Source organism: Furipterus horrens, unplaced genomic scaffold, assembly GCF_987537825.1.
Source record: "Furipterus horrens unplaced genomic scaffold, mFurHor1.1.pri manual_scaffold_3, whole genome shotgun sequence".
Classification (NCBI taxonomy): domain Eukaryota; kingdom Metazoa; phylum Chordata; class Mammalia; order Chiroptera; family Furipteridae; genus Furipterus; species Furipterus horrens.
The window spans coordinates 158,087,376-158,112,374 of NW_028327173.1; the positions used below are offsets into that span (position 1 = coordinate 158,087,376).

Genomic DNA, 24,999 nt, shown 5'->3' on the forward strand with positions numbered 1-24,999 from the left:
CTGGGAAGTGCAGCAAGGGCCCGCTGCATGGACACATGGCAGGGGACCTCGGCCCTTAAACCTACCTGCTTTCAGATTTTTTCCTCACAATATAGCCAGTGGGTAACTCAATAAATAAAGCAGAATTCCCACTTGCAAATTTGAAAATATGCTATTCCTTGGAGAGAAATATGTAATCCTAAATATAATCAAGATTATTGTCAAAAAAGAAACACAAGATAATTTTTAATGAATCATTTATTGTACTGACAAGGAAGACTCTGGAGACAAGCACGCTGTTCACCAATACAATTGCTCCACTTGTTACTTAGGGTTAGGCCACCAAAAAGGACACATACATAATCGAGTTTAGAGTTTCTAGTTGTGGTTAGGTCACCACATGGTTTATCCACTGAATTGTCTGACAACTTGCTATTTCAAGTTCTCCTTATGGCAGGAATTACTGAAATGTTGAACATAAGTCAATATAAGAAAATCATTTTAAAGACACTAGATTTGCTTAAAAAGCAGCTTGCACATGAATGGATATTAGGGAGTATTATTTAAATGTGTATCTCTAAATCTCATTTTTAGGAATTAAATTTTTTGATAGCTAATGGTGTTGGCTTCCAAAATTCCTATTGATAAAATATTTTAATTAGCGATGTATTATTAATTATTGATATTAACAACTACAAAAGGATGCCAAAAATATTTAAAATCTCATTTAGTAATGTCAGGATTATGTCAGTTATAATTTCCTAGGGACGTCATAAAATATTTATCAAAGTTTCAGTACTGATTTTCTTAGACCTTAAAACATGTTAAATTTGGTAATGATTTATACTTATTTTTATTCTTCTTTGAAAAAGGAATAATATACAATATAAATCACAGCAAATACATCAGATCACTAAGGGCCTTAATAGATGAGCACTTTATGTCTGTTCCTATTTATATTGCTTTGCATGTTTTAGTTTAAGAATTCCTGCTAGTCAAGCTCCTTTCTGGGAAAAGAACTACAAGATTTTATACTTCATAAGGATCAATTGTGATATGCTATAAGTAGGGTCTTCTTCCCTAATTCACATCTATATGGCCAACAAGATCAACCTTTAACTAAAGACATAAGTTTCTATGTCGTTAGAAATCTGAAATTTAACTGCACAAGACTGATCCCTATTATACTCTGTATCACCTATTTGAGCTAATTGATGACTATATGGGACTGGTTATTTGTTGACAACACTTTATCCTTAAGGATTAGATTTACTGCAGGGTGATTGATCTGAATCAAAGAATCTACTGAAACAAATGTTCTAACCTAACAAGTCAAAAAATTCAGTAAAGTTTTAGATTAAATACATTGAAGCAACACTAAATTTAAAAGCATTGTCTATTACAATGTTTAAAAGTAATGTGGTTTTAATGTTGCTTATAATTCAAGAACTGAAAAGATGGAAGAAACTCTAAAACAGTATTAAATTTATGTTTGCAGGCTAGCATTCCTTGTTGGAAATATTAAAATAAAAGTAAGAAACAGGAATATATGATTATTTATACAATGATTTTCTAAAATTAGAAAAATTCAGATATTTTCTATCAGTAATTATACATTCAATATACTCTGGTTAAAATATTAGCATATCTACTACAACCTAATACCTTGATCAATACCAACACAGCATACGTACAATGATAAACAAATGGCATGTTTTAGGTTTCTTAATTTGTCCAAATCCAATTCCTATAGGTGAGATTTCATTTAGCATAGCTTGCAGAAGCACATCTTTGCTATCCATGAATGATGCCTTGGCTCACCTAGAAAGAAAACAGATTATCTTGCATTATATGATGAAATAAAGAAAAAAGAAGAAAGAAGGGAAGGAGGAAGAAAGGGATAGAGGAAGGGAGGAAGAGGGGGGAAGTATGAACGGAAATAAGGAATCAGAAAAGAAAGGAAGAAAGGAAGGAAGATGGAAGGAAAGAAGAGAGGGAGGGAGGGAGGAAGGAAGGAATTGCCTATAATTTCCACATTTCTTATCTTTCCTGAAATAAAATATGTTAATATAATAAAATATTATTGTCTTATAAACCAGGCCCCAACTAAATATATTTTAATTGTACACATTATTAATATAGGCTGCTTTATATTATTGCCAAGAAAGTTGAAAGTTTTTAACAAGATTAATTAGGTTTGAAATCATTATATTTCCATACATTTCAAGGACCTGAATTATTTTTAGAGCAACTCACAATTGCAGTTTTAGGGTCAAATGTTTAAATGTTAGTTGAAATACGATTTCAATTATAGAATAAAAACTTAAATTCTCAAACAACTTGGATGATTGTTATTGTAGTCTAAAAAATATCACTTGCTTTAATTTGATCATCAAACTAATTGGAGCATTATGCCTTAGTTAAGAACATCTAAACACGTTTATATTAGTGTTTGACCATGCATAGTAACTCCCACTACTACTGGCAAAACCTCAAAAGCCTGATTATTTGGTTTAGTTAAACCAATGTTTGATATTGTATTATATATACTACATATAATAATATGTTAGCCTAGAACTTTACATAATTTAAAAGTTATTAGGTTGATGCTTAAATATTTCCCTTTGGGTAATTAAAAAATACTGATATTGTTAAACACAAGCAGAAAAAGTTTAAATATTTTCATTACTGAAATTGTCCTTCCTCCTTCTAGAAGATTTTTTTAGCACTAACCACAAGAAGTGTGTTCTCGATGGCTATGATTGATGGGCTGCTCACACATTCCACATTTCTTCTGCTTCATGCATCATCATCAGCCATCTCCAACACTCCAGTCCTGAATCTGTCCTACTTTCTGTTACCTGATTTTTGCTGGTGATTCATGAGCCAGAATAGTAAAGAAAAAAATCCACTTTAGCTTTCACAATGTAATATCCCCTGGAAACTGTGAGAGATTTGGTTTTGTTCATCAGATTCATGCAAATGCAATATTGATTGACAATGATGTATATAGATCTACACACATAATGTGCTATATAAAAACCACTAAAATGTTCTATTAACAGCAGAATGCATACTGATTATAAATTACTTCAGAATGACGTGAAAATGCTTATCTGAATGCTTTTTTTTGTATGTTCAAGCTCTCTCTTGTCACTACTATTTTAAGTTGAAGCTATATTTATGTGTACTGTCCCCAGTGCACTGGGAAGTAAAATTCTTAATTTTCCAAGCCAATAAGGTGATAAAAGCTCAAGGCCTCTCATTAACCATTGGATAAAAACTGTGAATGTCATACTAAATTTTTTATCATCATGAGTGCAAAGATGAGGGACAAGAAACATTTTTTATTATATCCTAGTGAATGAGAATCCAGCTTTAATCACTGCACAAAATAGTTAACAGGAAGTTAACGAGAAAATGACTAAACTGAACTATTTCTGTGATAGCATTTTTCAGATTAAGAAGCAACGAGGCCTTAAAGAGACAAAGAAAGAAAGTCTAATGGCCCTAAAATCTCAGAAAAGGGAGTTGCAAGTTCACAACGTTGTCTCAGCACTTCTATTACTAGGCATCAAGTTATTCCCACAGGTTTTGGGAATGTATAGACGCCAGTGAAGAAGAAAGCAGACCACAGAGTCTAAGCCAGAAACTTCAATCTGGGATTCACCTGTGAGGCAAAACTCTTTGCTAATAAATTATTGCAAAGAAAAGGCACAGCTGAGGGAGACCTTAACCTATCAGACAAGACCCCCAGGTTCACTAGCAGGGTCAGAGTAACAAGAATGCTCTGGTCTAAAGTTGCTTTGCCAACCTTAATTGATAGCAGGCACTCACCTGGGTATACAGCTTGAACCAATAAAGAGATCACAATGGCATGATGAATAAGGGAGAGTGCTCTGGAGATCAGGTGAACAACCACTGCACCAGGTCTCTCAATTGTGACCTATATGCACACTCCAGCTCATCTACAAATGGGTCATCCTGGTGTAGTCAGTGCTGGAGAGCAGTGGAGTCAATGGAAAAATACCACTCTATAGACGAAGTTCAAAACCCATTGTATTCAAACATAATCAATTCGCAAAGCCAATCTTACTGTGTTCCGGTGGCCCTTTGCACTCAGCATAAGAGTTGGTATCAGCAATGTGAAGTAAGAACTAAAGTAAAATGATGTTTAGAAGATTTACAAAGAAAAAACTTTATTTGAAAAGAATAATATATGAGACGATACTCTTGACCTGTGCTTGAATGGGAAAATGATTTTTTTGTTTTCATTTTCTATATGTTATTTAAGCAATGGGTCTATTCATTAAAAATGATGTAATAAATATATATTAGTCATTTAGAATTACAGAGATAAAACTATGTAAGGTCAATATCCATTAAAGTAGAAGGCTGACCACATTCAACTTTATAACTGGGGTTTTGCATGTACATGAAGATGTTAAAAGGAATTTTAAATGAGTGATAATATTCTAGATGAAAATGGTAAGAATGATGCATTCATGATTTAAATTCACTTGCTTTTTTACAAGGAATACCATATATACTAATGCAATGATAAGCTTAGCTACTGAAGCACCTGTATTGGTTTGAAGACATCCAAAGCTTATCACTTAAAAGCTCCAAATTTTGGTTTTTCTTCTAACAAAAGAGGTTAAACTTACTTTCCAGAGAAATATCCCCCTTACATGGTAAATAGAAGTAACTAAGCTATCAAGTATTGTTTATAGTTTCAGAGTCCTTTCATTTGAATAACTTGATATTTTGAAATTAATTTTTAGACATTGAGAAGTAGACAGTGCAAGAAAGTCCCACTGTGCTACCAATTTCAGGCATCTTCTTCCTTCATGTTCAGTTTTAGGAATTTTGTCTCTCAAATATTCATACTTCAAAACTGTGCTCTCTTATCAAAATCTTTCTTACTAAACAAGCACCTCTGTCAGAAGTGTCTTAATTTCTTATCACAGAATTTTATCTACACAAGGAGCAATAAATAATTCATGTCATTGCCTCTTTGTTGTGTGTCCCTGAACTGCACAGAGCTGGAAGGCTGACAGCTGTGTCAGGACGAGCACCAAAGATCTGACATGACAAGTGACTAACAAGTTTCTTTCAGTTCATACTGAAAGAAGACAATGGCCCAAAGTGCAAAAGAAATCCCGAAACAAAATAAAACTGCTTCTTTCTTTTTACCTAAGTATTTGCAATGAGCTTATTTCCAACCCTCAAGCCCTGGTCATTTTATAGGACTGCCCAGCCCCCTTTATTCCTCACACTCGCTTGGCCATTTACGCCTGGCCACGGATCAATATGAGAAATTCTTGGAGAAATACGATGTCTCCATGACAACCAAGCCACAAATTCTCAGTGGAAGGCAGTGAGACCAGTAGTGAACTCTCCAGAGGTTTCTGGGCCTATAATGCAAGATGTCTTAAAATGCAGAAATGGACAGAGGAAAAAGCCAGAGTAATTCATTCTTTATTACCAGTTTAATGATGTCCGATGTATAGAACAGAGCTCACTTTTTAAGTTAAGATTCTTTATCAGCACCTTGTTTTCTAAATAATCTTTCTGTTCTGATTCTTCTTTTGTTTATATCAATCAGATAGACTATCTTATATTAGAATCATACTACAATTCCACTCATAGTGAGGGATGATAAAAATTTATTTGACTTTTGAAATTGTATAAAGTGGATCTATTTTTGCCAAAACAGTGACAAAATGGTTGATAGAAAACTGATTATTAAGATAGTTTAAGAGCCTAGTCAAAATTGGCAATTTAAATCAACACAAAAAGTAATTTTAAATTAATTTTATTTTAGAAATTTTATGCTACCACTATCCTCTCCCTTTTAGAGTGGGACTAATCTACATTTCTCTTTTAGCCATGATGGTAGGGAATGGGTTTAATGTGCTGATTATACATTTCCATCATTGCTAAAGATGCCATTTCTCAGTTCTGTGAGAAAGCAGAAGTGTGGTGGAGAACAGACACACAGCAGCCGTACATCTTTTGAAGAATCTTCGTGTAGTGGAGGGACTGAAATACAATGCCATTGCCACTGCGCCTGTTGGGGTTCCGAGATGACTTAGGGGACCTGACATAGATTGCAGGCTGCACCTTTCACTGAAAATTAAATCTCAGTAGCTCTCCTCGGGGAAGGATCAGGGGACTGTTTGCAGCTGCCCCCTGTCAGCGAAGGCTACAAGATTTGGAAATCTCTTAACTAAGCTGACAGGCCACAGAGAGGATGAATCAAAAATCTGATACATGGATCAGCACACAAAGATGCGAGAGTAGAAAGTACACAGCAGCCAGAGAAAATAGGGAAGAAAAATGTTTCGTGGGGGAAAAGAGTTAACTCTTTCATTCATGATAATAAGGTATCTTTTATCACCTTATGGCTTTGCAGTGACCCATGGATGCCATTTAACTTTCACAAGATTATTTTTCTTTTAATTAACTAGTTGTTAAGACTCGACATGATTCAAAACACAACAAAAAAAATAAAAGAAAAAATATTCATGTTTAAATATTCTTGATCATATTTTTTTCAGTACATTTCTGTCTAGTCTTTCTACAAAGAAAATAAAACACAAGTAATTTGGATCTTGGATAAATTTTATTGTGTGAGGAAGGGTTATTGTTTTCTTTTCCCTAAACAGTTGACAACATCCACTAGTCCATTACTGTTTTTCTAAAACCCTCTCATCCCAATTAAGTCCTGTTTGTATATAGAAAGGGAAATAGATTGTAATGATGACAATTTGTGTCTCTTTTCTCTCTAACTCTCCATTTCCTCTTGATCCCATTATTTGAAATATTTAAAATATTGCCATTTCTTCAGTTTCCAATCTCTGCCTCTATTAACCAGGTTAGTCTAAAATTGATGATAATGAACTAATAGTGTCAGCTTCCCTTTTCAGTCATAAAGCCTTTGTACTTCCTCCAACTGAATTCTTGATGAAAGAGGAAAAGATAACAGCTCCACACTGTGACCCCTGGAGGTGACCATTAATTTGACAGTGCAGCTGCGAAGAGAAAACAGCATTACAATGTCTATCCTCTCTCCCCAGCCCCTTCCAAGGACCCCAAAGCTGTGTCAAATTTATCATTTTATACTTGACTATGTTTAAATGGCTTTCACCTGGACTCTCAGACTCTTTCACAACACATCTGTCAGGCATGTCCTCAGTGTCTTGGAAGTTTGCCGAGTTTGAGTTGCTGTCATGCTTGACCAGACTGGCTGAAGCTATTAAAAAGAGAGAGAGAGAGAGAGAAAAGAAAGAGTGATGAAAAAGTAGCAATAAACACCATTAAACATTTCCTTTCAGTTCCACAGCTATTTCCAGGGACACACGATGTAAACACACACAATAAATTGAAATAAAATGTATCCTCTAAGTATGTATTGGCAGACATGTAATTAGTTGAAAAATCTATAGATGAGACTTTAGATAGAAGAAAAATAAGTTCATGGCATCGGCTTAAAAGCTACAAAGTAACAAAATGATCCCTTCGAAATAGAAACCATATTTTAAATGCATAAATCTAAAACAATATAGTCAATTAACGGCAACAGGACACAGAGAGAAGAATATTGGGCTAGTCAGTTAGAAGGATCAGCGCTCCGCTGGGACAATGGTTCCTTTTGTCACACAAATCACAGCTGATGAACACTTTTCATGCATTTTGGTTCTCCTTTATCAAATTAAAAACTATAGTACCAACTACCTTTCAAAAATCCCTATAAAATAAATTTTAAAATACAGATGCATATACTGCAAATGATACTAAAGAGGGTTGATATTTTCAATGGCAGGTCTCCAGAACACTTGTCATAAGATTTTATTTTCTGAGTAGGAATTATAAACAGAAACAGAAGCCACCACAGGAATCTAAAATTTCCTAGAAGCCCATTACAACCGCTAGTTCCATTAGAGAAAATATAGGTTCAAGTTTCCATATTTTTCCACAAGTTTTAATAATTGGTCTAAATTATCTCCATAAATCACATATTTCCATATTATATTTGTTCAGGTGAAAAGTGGACACTGTCTTCATGAAAAACAAACAAACAAACAAACCCCAGTGAATAACAAAACAAAGCAAGCCTGCAATAATGTAAATTATGTCATACTTACTTGTCTGAAGCCAAGCAATATAAATATGTATATCATTGGCTACACTGGAATTTTATCTTTCACAAATTGCTGCCATGAACGCTACTACTGTCTGCTCAGATCTTGATAACACACATGGCATATTATTTATAAGTCATAAATACGATAAAAATATAGGCTATATTTGGAAGTCACACATAAAATAATATGTTTGTTGGCATAGGGGAATGGCCTGTGCCACTGTTCCTAAACCTCCATTAGGAGATGAGAGAGCAAATGCAGAGGCTGAAGTCTATGTTACTTCACACATTCCATAAGTGACACAAGGGAGCTGCCCAGGGCCAAAGCAACTTTAGGAGGGCTCACACCTTCCACGTTCCTCATCTTGTTTTCATGGAGTGTGCATAGCATTGGAGGTCATAACCTGAGGCTCACATATGCACACTTTCAAGGAGACTAGTAACATACTTCTGGTCCAAATATTCTCTTCAAACAGTTTCACCAACCACAGAACAGATAGTAAGTTCTGTCTATTCTGTGGAAGGGTGAGCATAGAGTTTGGATTCACTGCATCTCTAAAGCCTTTTGTTTGGGAACAAAATATGAGAAAAAATATGTGAAATGCTGGTTTTAAATAAGTAAACCCATCTTTTCATGTTGTACATTGGAATTTTCTGAGCAAAATATGGAAGTAGGTACCATGTCTGCTTTATTCACCTCTGTATGCTCTGAGCCATAGAAGATACAGTATCCTTGAAGGATTTGTGGAATCAATGAATGAATAGTTGTCCTCCTGATCCAAGAGGATATGGGCTTGGAACAATCATCAACTGATCTGTTCAGTTTTTTGTTTAGGACCACTTGAGATGAAGGATGCTTATTTGCAAAATGGTGGTACGGGTTAGTCTGTTACTTGAAAGAAGAAACAAGACCCATATGGCCCAAGTAGTTATTGATATACTAAGTTAACAACTTAATTTTCCTCAGTTTAGAGCATACTTGCATATTTTTTTTTAATCAAAGATTTTTGTGAAATGTTTCAGTGGAATAATTAAATGCATCAAAAGTACAGAATACTAAAACACTGGTCAAGATATCTTAGCCTGTTTTAATAATTTTTTATCTTTATATAGCCTGATAATTTCTTGAAATATTTATATTGGTATTTATAATAGGGAATTAATCAAATAGTGAAATCTATTCCTAACAGCCAATGAGGTATAACCTGAGTTTATCTGGGCAAATACATTGCACTTATCATCTTATACATTGTTTCCTCATAATTTCAATTATTCACCCATTCATTGATGCATTCCTCCAACAAGACTCTGTTCTAGACATGGGGGCCTCAAAAACGAAGAGGGCATGGTATTAGAACAAGAAATCAATACCTGCAACCACTTTTAGTAGCAATACAGTGGCCCAGGATGCACTGACATCACAAGACATTCAACAGAGCCAGAAAGCCAGATACAGTTTTTAGCCACATGGTCTCCATCGAACTCCCACCAGTGCGAGCCATGCAGCCATTTGTGTCTTCACCACGGATGCAGAAGGGTGTGGTTTGTGGGGGCGGGAGAGTGGAGAGGTCTGGTCTTCAGATATTTAGTTTAATTATATTTTAGCTTTCAAATTTGAGATGGTACAAGAGTTGCCATTTTTACTGGGTATTTTATAGAGTATCCAATAAAATTTACTGCAAAAGAAATACCTACATCCTGTCCATTGGGACCAACAGGCATTGAAAAGGTTAATTACTGCCATTCTACCTTTTCTTTTTGATAGACTAATCTTTGCAATTGTTCTTTTGGGTGTTTCCTGTGATGTTTTATCATTAATCTCTGACATGATGTGTGACCAAGGCTTCTCTAATGAATCATTTCAAAAGCGATGAAATCAACAAATATTGATTTAGTGCTTATTGTGGGCAGAGCTCTGTGCTAGACCACGTAAGGGGTAAAAGAATGAAGGGAATTTTAATGTGCCCTCATACAACTTGTGATCTAGTTGAGATATAATTAAAACTAACTAGTAGGATCATTAGAGAGAATATTTCAAGAGTGACATGGTTTTTAGGAATGTGGAGGTAATTCCCCCACAAGACGGTAGACCAAAAGTAAAATTTGAATTAAACCTTCTTGGCAGGAAAAACAGCTAGCCCAAAGGGAGCTCATTCAGGCAAAAACAGAAGCTGTGAACCTGGCCAGATATGACCAAAGAAATATACTAGACTAGTTCCACAAACATATTTGTAAACAGAATGTTGCTGCCTATTTTTTGTATGTATTTTTAATGAATTCTCCTTACATGTCTCTTTGAACTTTTTCTGAATTGCTGTTGTGGCTAATTTTTCTCACCTGTAGAATTAGTTATAGACAGGTTTCTCCTAGGCCTACATAGTCAATACTTTGATCTTTACTGATGGTGGGCCCATTTATCACAGTAAGTTGTCCTTTCACTATACATATTGACTTTTATTTATCAATACCAAAGTCCATTTGTAGCTCATCACTAAAGTTTTTGGATATTTTCAGTAGTTTTTGAAGATGCATTTTAGAGCTTGGCAGAGAAATACTTTTGACATCAGTATAGTGTAAATGGTTGCTGGGCTCATCCTTAATGTAAAATCAACTATTTCCTCTGTAATGGATTCTGAAATAGTCTGCATTTGAGGGGCGAGGGACACAAAAAGACACTCTTCTTGACAGTTCTACCACTGAAAGACATAAGGCTCTTCCATTTACTCATCACACACCTCAAAATATTGACAACTGGAAGGCCAGTGTCCTAAATATCTTTGTAATATTCTCTGGTAGCTAGATAGAGGGATAAGTCCATGCACTTTGTATGGATGTGTTTGACTATGCTGTGTGTTTAATGAGTGTAATTCTTCTAGGTCCTAAACAGGTAAATGGTTCAACTGCAGGCAATATGAAATCAGTAATTTTTAAACCACATTTAAGAAATGTAAGAATCACTAACGAGGAAACCCAGAAGATCACATGGATAAGGTGCTATAGAAGAATTTATTATTAAAGAAATGTGATGGCAGGGCCACCAGTGGTCATGCCCCTTCACCTTTCTCTAGTCTCTGTTTTGGTTTTGGTTAACCTTTATAAAAAGTTGCTCTTTCCTTTTCAAATTATTTGTAAATAGATGGTATTAACTCTTTAATGTGGCTAGGCCTGAACAGCAAACACCCCCAGAAGAGGATGACTGCTGACAAAAATCTCCATCTCCTACAAATAGCAATGTGTCCTTTCAAATTAGGTCAATTTGTAGTATATAGAGAGCCCTTGTTAAAAATCCATATCATTTATAGTGTGAACCAAATCTGCAGACCAAATAATGTTTTCAATACAATTACTTATATGTGATTTAAAAATAGATTCCATCCATCATATGAATGGGTTTTGGAAGTATTGTAGATAGTGATAGGGAAATCATTAATAAAAACACATAATAGTTTGAAATATTGGTCAACTGAACAGAATAAATCACTGGAGTAGCTGATAAAACTCAGACAAAAATCTTGATCACACCTTAAAAATAATATAGAGTTTGCCGAGGTCAGTAGAGATTAAAAGACTGCTCAGATTTGTGAAATGAGCAGTGGAAAAGAGTCCAAGTCCTGTGTTCAAATCTACTAGCTCACTGTGGTGACCATACTGGTTGATAATTTAGATCTCTTCCAAAATTTAAGGAGTCAATATGAAATCAACTAAAAAAAAAAAAAATCTTTCCAGAGGCTTACAAGAAAAAACAACAACAGCAACAACTACATTAAACTCAAGTAGAAGTAAATACTAATACATTCCTCACAGATCACTAAAGACTACAATAGATATTGAAGTAGATGGAAGTACAATCAGTGAAAAGACTAAGTGATAACACCAATTTGTAAACAAAGAGGATGTCATTTGAACAGACCGCAAATTCAGTTGACAAAATGGTTCTTTCTGGACTGATATCTTATCAGGAAAACATATATAGCTAAAGAGCTATGTACATATTACCTCTACTTTAAAAATATCTATACTGAGATAGGCAATAGGACGTCTTGATTCTATTTGAATAGCAAAAGCAACATCCTGCATCAGATTGCAGGCTTCCTTTGTCTTCAGCATAGATTGGCAACTGGAAAAAAATCATATAAGATACCCAACATTAAATAAAATATTCTTCTTTATAACTAAGTAAGAATTGTTTTATGAACAAGTTAAGCAAAATGAGTTAACATTAGACCTATATATTTTTGAAATTTTTCTGCAATTGTAATCTGACATGGAACATTATTTTCTAAATGATATTTTCTAGTATACATTGTTAAAGGATGACTTTTTTTTAATTAATAAAAAATAAACTTTCCAAAATATTGTGAAGAGTTACTTTTATTTTGGTATCCTTACTTGATGTATAGAATTGAAGTTTTTGTATTTAAATATATATCTCACAGGATCAAATTATTAACTATCTAGCCTAAGGGAAAAAAATATGTACATAGCTAACTTTTATAGGTGAGATGAATGGCTAGATCACCCAACTAATTTAGGGGAAGATAAATGTGAATGCAAAAGAAGTATTAATTGCTTACTAAATTTTTTAAAACACTGCTTCATTCCTCTCAGATACAGAAATTCCTTAATTGCCCAGGGTGTTTGAGCAAGGAGCTTCTTTGGTAAGGCTGATAAATAAGCAAGTACAATACATCACTAGCCTAATGTGAGTCACAAGGCAGGTACCTGGAGTACTTATGAAATGATGGAGTGGAACTGCAAACAAGGATTTCTAAGAATTTAAAGGGCAATGATTATTTTACTTATAGTTTAAGGGAGAAATCTTAAGGTCAGCCCTAAAGTTTATAGCTCAAACATACCCAGACACCCCCCAAAATTTACTATTAATCTCAACAGTCTACATAATAAGGGAGACCCTACCTGCCTTATTACTAAATGAAAAATAAAATTCCTCATTGTGAAACACCCAAATATATATATATATCAATAGAAAAAAAATGAGTATCAATGATTAATTTTATTTTAAACTTCTGAGTTCCCAATGAAGGGGGGATGGTTGTACTATAAAAAAAGTTCAATTAATTCCACCTCTCCTCCTAACAGTGTGAGCTTGAGCATGTCATTTCACTTCCCTGTAATTTTATTAATAAAATGATACAGTTGGACTGGACAACCTCTTTGACATCTTCTGGCTCTGACACTCAAATATTCTGCCAGTTCAGAATCCAACACCAACCAACCACTCAATATAACACTAAACAGGATAACAAGAGCATAAGTGGCTACTACACTAGCCTTGTAAATAATGAGGACTCCTAAGGCCCTTCCTGAATTAAGTACAATTGTTATTTCCCTACAAGAGTCAATGTCCAATCTCACTGAGGGACAGAGGAACCGCGGCAGCTTCAGAGAGCTACGTGGGTAGCTACAATGCCAGAGTGAGGCAGCCCTATGGATAGGTGACCAGGAAAGGACTGAGGCTACAGTATGGCTGCTCCTGAGAACAAAAAAGGTGAATCCTTGGCATAGAAAAGCACCCATTACATGTTTACCAATGGTGAAAAAAAATCTTTAAAATCAAACCTCACCTCTTTTAGAATCATATTTATGCTATTAATTCCTTTAAACAACCTCACCCTTCATCAATTTGGAAAATATAAACTTCAGTACAAGATAAATCATCCTACCTTAAATCAATTGAGCCCATAGAATAATTGCAAGAAACACAATTGCAGTGAACAAGCCTTGGCCTGGATGTTGGCTGGTCTAATGCATGTGCTCTAGACCTCTCTGAGGACTGGCTCCATCTTGGCCTCAGGGCTCTGGGCTTTAAGAAGTTCTCAATTATTGTACATCAAGTGAATGGACAGGTTTATGGACAGCTGTTGTGTTCCTGTGGAATTGTATTTTCCTCAAGTCAAATCTTTTAAAAGAAGAATCAGTGGAGTCCCAACTTTTTCTATTCCTTTTATATGTAAGGATGGGGCTCATGAAGTCATTTGTCTTAGTCAAGCCTGGCATGACAACTAACTGTAATCAAATTATTTAAACTCTCAGATTGAAACAGACTACTGAGACATTGTGGATGAAGGACGGAGAGTATGCCAGAGAAATGTGTAAATTGAGAAGTAGAAAGGAAGAATAACAAGGAATAATGCAACTCTTTTTTCTCTTTCTGCTGCATTTCCTCACCTCCCAAAAGGTGATTGTCAGAGTTATCAATGGGATATTTGCTTGAATTTCTATACGTGCTTTTTTAGGGTACCATTTCCTTTGCAAGCAGTCATCTAAGGAGAGGTGATGAGTAGATGAGAAGCCCCTCGACTCCCATTTTTTAAACATTGAGTCAAAATAATTTGTACTACTTTAGTCCCTGAGCATTTTCTACAACATTAATCCTTGAATTTATTTTTAGTAAATTTATAGTGGAAAAGAACTCAGGAAAACATTACTTATGTCATTGTTATACTTATCTATAATTTGGTAGAGAATTTCTAGATGCAAGAAAGAAACTGGTCAAATCAGCAAGCTCGATCCCTACTTTCTATTTTAAGCCATAGAGATTATTATCAAGACCGAGGGACTCAGGAACATCTTATCTGAAAGGACCCCTTCATCACTAAAAGGAAGCATTGGTAATGAATGAGTTCTAAGAATGCACAGAAATTAACTCCCACACTCTTCATGTGGTTTAGGTTTTCTGCAAAAGCATTTGACTTTTCTCATAAGGGCCAAATGCTATGGTAATACAGAAATGTATTAATTTTACTGTTCAAGAAGTTGAAAGCAGACACAGATTCCAAAGAAGAAAACAAATAGATCCCCTCGTATCAATAAATTGAAGAACAGTCAGTAAGAAGAATTTCTAGTAAACTTCCCAGCTTGCATTTGAAAAGTTAGAAGAAAGGGGGAAAATACCTTCAATCAAAAGAGCATCAAACTGGCACTTAAAATTGGAGGTAAAGATGATTTATCCATGAACTTAAGATAAGGACTCACTGCATAGGACAATTTAGACCACAGCAAAGTCTACAGTTACTCATAGGAAAAGAATACCAAAACCATTTTCCTCCTGAATTAGAGGGAGAAGAAACTGTCATGTGGCACTACCACTGGAATTCGTAAAAACAGCAAGTTTTCCATAGGCTGAACTTAAGATGACACCATCAGAGAATGGTTGGCAGGCAGCCTCAAATTCCCAGCTGATAGCTGTCTTAATCTCAGAGGAAAACCTTTGTCTCAGATGGTTAGTCAAGTGTCAGAACTCTTTTATCTCCTATATAGGAAATAGAAAATAAGAAAATCAAATTATCTAGACTATGCCTTTGTTTTCTAGTTCTTTGTCACATTACATTAAGAAGGATGCAAGGAAGAAAAGGTCTAAGTTACCATATTTTGTATCATTAGGCTTGGTTACTTTGAACGTGACTTATTTCATGTTAGTGTTCTTGCTGAAATTGAATGGAAGACATGCTTGGATGCTAATAAGGTTATTTACTACTGTATTATAATGTAATCAGCAGCAAGCATCACTCTCTCGTACTACACACTCAACACATGCACCTATGCTGAACACAGAAAGCATAGGTGGTCTGTTAGAATTGTGCTTCTTGTGGTCATCCATATAAAATGCAGTGACTCATTTCAAAATACTAATTTTGCTGGGGAAATAAATAATCAAGAGATCATTTATTCTCAAATCCTTAAGTGGTGTCATTGTGTAATAGTCAGTATTTGTACTAATATCTTTAAGAGATGGTTGCCCAAAATATAGAAATGACTGTAACAAGTAATAGAGCCTCATTTGGGTACTAGACAAGCCAGTAGCAACTATAAATAAAGAAAGCAAAGTTTTAAAGAGCAAGTGTTATGTGGATAAAGGGAAACAGGCAACTATAATCTAATGAGACTTTCAGAAAACTAGGTTAAATACAAAAGAAATATCATAGAGAACTAAGAAATAGAAAGCAAAAGATAAGAGACAAACGGATATTGTTAGATAAGATGGCATAAAATAGTGTCCTAGATTAGTATAAAATTCTCCTTTTAATAAATTTTATAAATCTCTCAGAAGACTACATGGTAAAATTTCCAGGATTTGAGAGGACAATAAGCTTTCATGAATTACAAAATGTTAAACTGATTAGATTAACTACAGAAACAATTCTAATTCTGAACCAGTAGGGATCCATGCTGTATACACAGTTTAGTATAGCAAATCCTGGGAGACACTAAAAAAAAAAGGACCACTATATATATAACAAGAACATGGCTCTTAGCTACCATTTACTACAACTCAAGGACATCAGCCTATGTAAAAATGTAGGCAAATGCTTAAGAGAAGGCTGGCACTTTAGGAAGGGGAGGTCTGTCTGGAAAAAGTCCAGTCATTGTTAATATAACAAGAATGATTTGGCCGGCATCAATGTAATGTGACAGCCAAGAAGAGTGGACTGGAATTCAGATGCATGAACAATGACAACTTCACTGTACTAGTCAGTGGGTGCTGTAGATGCCACTGAGTGAGCATGGGTACTGTGTGGCCATCACATTCAAAATGACTGAGTGAATAGAGCAATGGATCTACATCAAATTTTGTGTTAAGCTTGAACATTCTTCTGCAGAAACTATTCAGATGATTCAGAAGGCCGTAGTTATGGGCAATTGGTGATTGGCAGCTTCATCACAACAATGCACCTGTTCATGTATCACATCCCATGCAGAATATTTTGGTGAAACATCAAATCATCCAGGTGACTCAACCCTCCAGATTTGTTGCCCAGCAACTTCTGGCTTTTCCCATCACCTTTGAAAAGGAAGAGATTTCAGACTGTCAATGAGATTCAGGAAAATACAACACTGGGCAGCTGATGGTGATTAAAAGAACTATGTGAGGTCCCAAGGTGCCTACTTTGAAGGGGACTGAGATGTTATTGTCCTATGTACAATGTTCCTTGTATCTTGTATCTTCTTCAATAAATGTCTCTATTTTTCATATTACATGGCTGGATACCTTCTGGCCAGACCTAATATAGTATCAGAACATATCAAGAAGAAATTAGGAAGACCAAGATTCCAGTATGAAAGTAAATCTAAAGAAGAATGTGATCGATATTTGTAAAATTGCCAGGAAGTTATATATAGATATGACTGTCATTTTCTAGCCTTTAGTTCCTCCAACCCCTCAATATTATTGTACTTTCACCCTATTTTTCATTACCAGAGTCACTCTTCTATTTTAATAGTCTGATAAGATATGTTTTTCTCTCCAGTAATTATTTAAATTGAGACAAGTCATATCCCTAAAACCAAGGTTTAATCATACAGCTTCTATTAAGAAAAACCTACAATCACTTCTACTGTCAGTGATGGGGGATTCTGGAGCCCTGGAACTGAGGGCCTTTCGTGATATAGTCTCAACTCACATCTAAAGGTTTCTCACTGGATGCTGTCCCCCTCCCACTCTTCCCCACCTTAGACTCTGATATCATAAACTCAGATTGCTCATTGTCCCCTAGGAATGCTATTTATTTTCCACATCGGTGTTTTTGTGAAGATTCCCCAGCTTGATCCTCTCTCATCTCAATCTCCAATTCTCTTCTTGCCAAAATGCTCCTCCTTATTTACGACTCAGCTCAAATGCCACCTTTTCCTGAAGTCTTCATCAACCTACTAGTTAATATTATTTTTTCTCCCCTCTTTCTGTGTTTCTTAGCACTTTTTTTTGACCTGTGTTATTATTATCATCTCATTTTTTGGTTATTATGTCTGACTATTTCACTGGTTTACATAAATAAGGAAGGAAGATATTTTAGGCACATCTTGAAAATTTGAGGCTGATGTCATGAGGACAATTTTACTTCTCTACAATGGAACCTCTAGTGCTACCATCAGAAGACTGAGCTGGAAGAATCAAAGGCCTGACCAAATGTGTCTGTCAATCTCTGCCATCCTTAACTTGTCTCAGATAGTTGGGAATTCATAGACAGTATGCTTGTTCCATAAATATGATGAGTCTCATGCTCATGGGACAGCTTTCTTATGGACGGGACAGTGGTGGCTAGGGAGTCTACTTTCTCTGTATAGATTTCTCTGATTATGTAGACATTGGGTGAACCATATTGAGCAAAATCGCTAGCTAAATCAAAGCATCATTTATACACCACTCACTTTCCCTTTACAGAATTTTGTAAAATAAGACATATATTGTAAAATATTATACCTGTGCCCTACAATGGAAGGGGAAATTCACTGATTTTTACTTTCTTTTCCTTCCCCTCATAAATCATAAAGTTAAATTTACCCTAGGGATTTTATTTCTCTGACTCAATGTACGGGCATAAAACAAATTTTGTTCTCACAGGACATCCCATTTTTGTTTCATTAGTTCAAGGAAAGGGTCACTCAATTTTTAAAGCATTTGGTTTGATCTTTGCTATGATTCATGCCATCCAACATCCATACACATACTATACACTGAAATGTATCTTATATATAAAATGTGTCTCCACGGACTCTGTAATGGTTGTACCTTCACATAAAGTAGCAAAAGCTACCTTATAGACACATAAGCCTCAGAAAGGGAACCAGAAAAAGAAAACACACTTATTTGTTGAATAGTTAAACAATTTTTGTTTTGCTCAATTTCTTATTCCAAGATAGATATTTTTTCTTTTTATGAAATACAAAACACTTCTGTGGAGATGGGGCTGAAAATGTTCTTATAAATTTCCCCCAAATATGGGATGTGCATTTATTCTCATTCTATTTTATATATTTCTATTCTATGCTTAACCATCTTGCTGATATTTCATTCTACAAAAAGGGAGGTTATAAAAAATTTTATTAATGGAATAAAAGAAAAAAGAAATAAAGATGATTTGTCATAAATTAGATAAAAAATTCTTGTGATCTTAATGTAAAAATAGACTGTTCTAAAGGAATTATGGAAATATGATTTTTACATAATAGAACCATTTACACTTACCATTTAATCATATTAAATAATGGTTCTTATGTATCTCCTGGTTCGTGTTTTTTTGTCTCTAACTTTTTTCCATGAATCAGTTAAGTCATTTTAAAAGGTTTTCTCATTCTATTGCTGTTGAGGGCCTTCCCCATCCTGCACCCCATCCTCTAATAGCCAAAATTTGATTTCCCATGCTGGGTATCTACAGGGAACCACGATCATCAGGCTTTGCTTAGACTCTCCATCTCTTCATGAATTAAAGATCACACAGATTTATTCCTAAAAAAAAAAAAAAAAAAAAAAAAAAAGAGAGATATTTGGATTTAACTTGTTTTGCTGTATAATGGTAATTATTTTGTTTTAAAACCCTAAACATCTTAAGAGGCTCAGACCAAGCACAGTGCAGCTGGAGTGTGAAAAATGGCAGCTTTCGCAAGAGGAAGCTGTTCTTTCCAGGGAATTTCTTTCATATTTTTTCCCAGGAAAGAAGTTGTCCAACTTAGAGCCATTCAGTACAGCCAGAGTAAGGAGGTAAACAAAAATGCTTTCCATTTCACTGACAAATCTAAAACACAGATCAGGTTGGCCTTCTTCCAAGAATAAACAGCCCTAACATTCCCCCCATTCTGTAGAATAGAATCTCAGAGATTCCAGTCCACATATGGCAGAAGACCCTGGCCTCCAGTCAGCCAGCTAGTTACCCATGGAAGTGGCTCAAGGCTGACACTCAGATTAACTGGTTCACACTAATTTACTTCACATAGATTCCATTTATCTCGTAGAAGATCCCCTGGCAGAAGTTTATAATGGCAAATCCTAAGATGCCTGTCTGCATGTGTTTTTGAAGTGGCAGTGCTTGATGAATCTGAGTCCAGAAAACAGTTCACAGATTGAGGAGTAGGTGCAATCAGAAAACATCAAGAGGCACAGCTGGGACTTGGTAGCTTGCTTGACTGGTCCGAGCAGCTGAGCATTCACTTTGTCTCCTTTCCTGCTGACTGCTAGCTGCCATTGGGACAAATCAGAGACCCTCCCCCTTTCCTTTACTACTCACCCTCCAAAAGGAAAAGAGAAAAGAAAGCCGCATCACTATCCAAGTAACGTGCAGCTGTGGGGAAAGCTAATTTGACCATTTAACGTTGACTCTTTAAATACGATGACATTGCCAATCTAGGTAAAGCTGCAGCTGATAGCTCTAAGGTTAAGATGCTGGGTATCTGGATTAGGCAAATGTAGCTAGAAAAAATAAATAAAAGTGAATTCCAAATTATTTTATTTACTTTCATCAATGAGGTCCAAAGAGCTGGCTAAGATGCCACAATTGTGGGGCTAGTTGGTTTCTGTCTTGATGCTTGGTCTCTGCTGTCTGCCATAGAGCTTGGGAAACACACAATATGGCTTGATATTTATGTCAAATGAATAAATGGGTGGAAAAGTGCACAAACAATCAAGTCACTCCTCTCTATTTGGCATTTTAGAAGTGTGGCAGACCACTTACTATTTTTAAATTAAGGCATAAAATACTGAGAATTCTAACTGTAATATGGTCAGTATACAATGGCAGAAGGAATTGAGAAAATCTTTTAATGGCAGTGAAGCTAACAGAATTAAACAATAACAATTCAGTGGGAAATCTACCAAAGCAGTGACAAAGCACATTTAGTACTTAGAAGGTTAAACGCTGGACTGCTATAGCTGGTTGTTGGAAAAAAGTAGGATTAAGGCTTTTGCATGAGCCTTGACACGATTGTGTTGTTTGCCGGCTGCCTTAAGCTTTGAAAAACAGCTGGGATCATCTTCTTATAAGCTTCAACTCAAAGATGTTTAAGCAGCCCCCAATCCAATTAAACAGGGGTGAGTAGGAGGAAGAATTTTACTGAGCACCATCATCACATTTTTTTCTTAATGAAAAACAGTGTAATTGCGGGTTACACAGCACCTTAATCTCACATTAAATCTAATAGATTGCTGATTTATACAGAGCATGGCAGTCCCAGCTTTTTATATTGATGTGCTTAATTTTAGGTCATTATCCTTTATTATGTGACTTGTAATCCTTAAAGCCCATGATTGTGTCTGGATATTTGGCACGGATTGCGTTTGGCAATACATGGATTCTACTTCTAAGAGTGATGATTTAATTGAAAGATACAATATGATTAGATGTTGAAAGAATTACATATATTGCCTTTCTTTTGTAATTGGCTAGTTTCTTATAAGTGTTTCCTTTAACAAACACTGTTCAAGATCATTATTCACTCTTAGGACTGGAAAAAGAGCTTTCACAACTGAGGTACAAGTAGCTTATTGTTATGGAAATTTATCCCTATTGAATAGCCAATTAACAAAATACTGGCTCATCCACAAACCCCATAGTTGTCAGGTTACTTATTATTTTTGTGTCTCAGTTTCCACATATACAAAATAGTAATATGAATAATGATTAATAGTAATAATTCTACCAGATGCATAGAATTTTATTACAATTAAATGAGTTAAAACACAATTAGTGCTTAGACTAGAGGCTAGAAGGCAATATTATTATTTTTGTTGTTATGTCTTTGCCTAGAAATTATGTAAATGGAAGATGTCCACCTTTCAGTTCAAGGCACTTTATTTTTACTAGCTACATAGTAATATTTAAAATTTATCTGACCTAATAATAAAAGAACTATTTCAAATAGTTATATAATCTCAAATTTCACTTAGAACTATAGAAATCCAGAAGATAAAGGTAGTGCCCACTTAAAAACAAAGACATAGTTTAAGGAGGCATGTGGGTTTGTATTCATTTGATAATATCTATAACCAAAGAAAATCCTATACAAAGTCATCTGTAATTCTGCCTTTTCCTATCGAGCATGCTGAATATAGAAAGAAGTGGTACTTACTGGTTTTTGATAATGCAAGCAAACTGAGCACAATCTTTTACCATTACTTATGCATGGTCCTTGATTGCCAGTCTTTTTACTGATTTCCATATACATATTTTGTGCTAGTATTGAAATTGGAAGTCTAAATCCAGCTTAGCCCCATCAAAGGCCAAAATATTAATAGACGGTAGTCTTTGGATATAGTCCAAAACTAAAATACAAAAATAGTGGCTTACTTATTACTGACATTTTCCTTCTCTTTCATTTCTAGGATAGATATCACCATATTAAATAATAACAATAAAATCTTTCCCTGGAATATCAAATTAAACCATGAAAAAAAGCATGCTTACATCCATCTTAATTAGCACAAAGTTGAAAATTCTATTTATTTATGTCAGTTCAATATTATGATTCATAAAGATAAACCATACGTTAAGATTGTTTTATATCCAACTCTGGCCATAACTTAAAACAAATCTAGTTAGATCCAGATATTTTTTACTGTTGCTACCCTTGCCACTATATGTACAGTAGATTCAGAAATTGACCAGATCACTACATGGTTGATGCCTCTGTAACAGCAGCTGCACTATACCAGGGACTTGGTGATTGGCAAGATCTTAGCAAGTACATTAAGTACTAAGCAGTGCCTTGCTTTTGGTATTTTATAACATATACTCCAGGAAAGCTCATGAATGTGAACTACTGATGACAGCAATAATACAAATTTGAACAATTTTCAAAATAGAAAGAGTAAGAAATTGGTCATTACTCACAAGGGAAAGAAAATCAGATTGTCATAAGATTTTTTTTAAGACTTTTTTTTTTTTTTTTTTTTTTTTTGCAGAGAGAGGGGACAGGAAGGAGAAAGAGAGGGAGAGAAACATCGATGTAAAAGTGGTTCCCTCTCATACACACCCCCACCAGGAACCAAATCTACAACCTAGGCATGTGCTCTGACCAGGAATCCAACCTGCAACCTTTTGCTTTGCAGGAGGGTGGCCAACCAACTGCACCACACAGATCAGAGCAGATTGTCATAAGATTTTGATGACAACAGTTCACCCCAGAAAATGAAAGTGTAACATATTTTTTAAATTTACAAAAAGAAAAAATGGAGCTAAGATTTTCTATCCAGCAAAATTGATCTTTAATTATAAAGGCTTCAAGCTGATATGAGCACGCAATAACTTAAGGAATGTTTCCAATAAACCTTTCCTAAGGGTTTACTAGAGAATGAACTTGAGACAACCAGCATAATTAAAAAGCATCTGCATTAGAACAAGAGGTAAGTATTAAATACAGCAGTGGGCAAAAGTAGGTTTACATAATACAAATAAATAATACAATAATAAATAATAATACAAGAACAAACTCAGGTTTCGCATACTCACAACTATAAACCTACTTTTGCCAACCTCTACATAAATTTACCTGTAGGACTAAGACTACTTGTGTCTATAAAAATATGACTACATGCTCTGACAATGTAGGGATAGAACTGTAAAAAACCTGGAAGGGATTAGAAGGATATGAAGAGTGCATAGGAAGCAAGATAAGCTCATTGATTATATTACAAGTGTTACCTGAGATTGAATAATATTTCAAAGTAAATGCTGGGAAAGAAGGAGCTGAAGTGTTACTAGCAAAGTTATTTCAATATTGCTAATAGTCGAGAACGAATCAGCAATGGCAAAAAAAGGTATTATATAAAGACATTAGCATAAAGGTAAGCATGATAACAAAAAATAAACTTTTCCAAACAGTCTCCTACTTCCCATGAAAAAAGACATAGAGAAGGACAGAGATTTTGAGAGAAATTAAGTAAAACTGCCCATATAGTGAAAGAAGACATACATTTTTATACAGTTGTATATATGCAACATTATCAATAAATGTTAATAGACTTTATTAGCATATTAGAAAAAAATTAATATAGATAAGTTAGAGAAAAGTAAGATAAAAGAAGACAGAAATCCAAAAGCTATTTTTAAAAGATAATAACTAAAACCAATAAGCTACGAGCAAATCTAATCAAGAAGTAAAGAAAAGTTCACATACACAAAATTTTTAAAAAAGAGAGAAATAGCTATCAATAAGGAGAAAGTCTTAAAAAGTCATGAAATGGCAGTGCTCAGATCTGTACAAATTTATATGAAAATCTAGATTAAATAAGTAATTTTATGAAAAAAAAATTGTAGCACTCAAAGGAGCAAATGAACAATTACCATAGCAGAATTGGGGAAAGAAAACCCACTTGACAAAATTTAACAGCCATTTATGTAAAAACACTTAATACAATAGGGTTGTTAGATATTTTTTGACACAATAAAGTATATATGCCTCAGTTCCAAAGACAGCATCCTATTTAATATAGAAACATCAATGTCCTTCCCACCAAAATAAGAAAAAGAACAGGATGCCTACTATTGCAACTACAATCAGAGACATGGTAACTAAAAAGGAAGTAGTAAGGCATTTTTTAAATCATAAGATACATTTCTATATCTTGGAAACCCAAAGAATCTATGAAAAAAACATCGAGCAAAAACGGAGCTTAGCAACGTAGCATGGTATATAAATCAATAGTCTTCAAACATACAAACAAAACCAGTTAGAAGATATGAAAAATAAGGCTGTATTCACTGTAATTTTTAAAAATAATAAAAACTATCCAAGATTTATATGAGGAAAATTCTGAAGTTCTCTTAAAAGACATAAAAGTGGATTTGAACAACTGGCAAGATATACCTTACTCTTGTAAGGAAAAACTTGGAGCAACTAACTGAATTATTTAATTCTCTGAATCTAGCCCTATTGCCTAATATCATTAGAAAACAAAACAAACAAAAACAAAAATGAGTTCAGAGATGTTAAATAAAAGATTTCACTATAGAGGAAGAGCATGGTCTTAGATCTGAACTCATGATTTATGTTCAATAAACTACCCTGAGTCTCCTAGGAATTGTAATTATCACATAGAGAAAACAGACAAAAATATTTTTATTATGAAGTTTTTAAACATGAAA

General features: G+C 34.7%; 1 protein-coding gene across 1 annotated transcript in view; it reads right to left on the reverse strand.

Moving 5' to 3' along the window:
- Positions 1–219: 219 nt before the first annotated feature.
- The window catches only part of WDR72 (WD repeat domain 72), a 178,704-nt gene continuing 153,924 nt past the window's right edge, over positions 220–24,999 (reverse strand). The window contains exons 18-19 of the mRNA XM_090270624.1: positions 7,133–7,237; positions 220–1,800 (exon numbers count right to left, since the gene is read on the reverse strand). Of these exons, the coding sequence (XP_090126750.1) occupies positions 1,745–1,800; positions 7,133–7,237 (161 nt within the window). The 3' untranslated portion in view covers positions 220–1,744. The remainder of the gene's footprint in view (positions 1,801–7,132; positions 7,238–24,999) is intronic.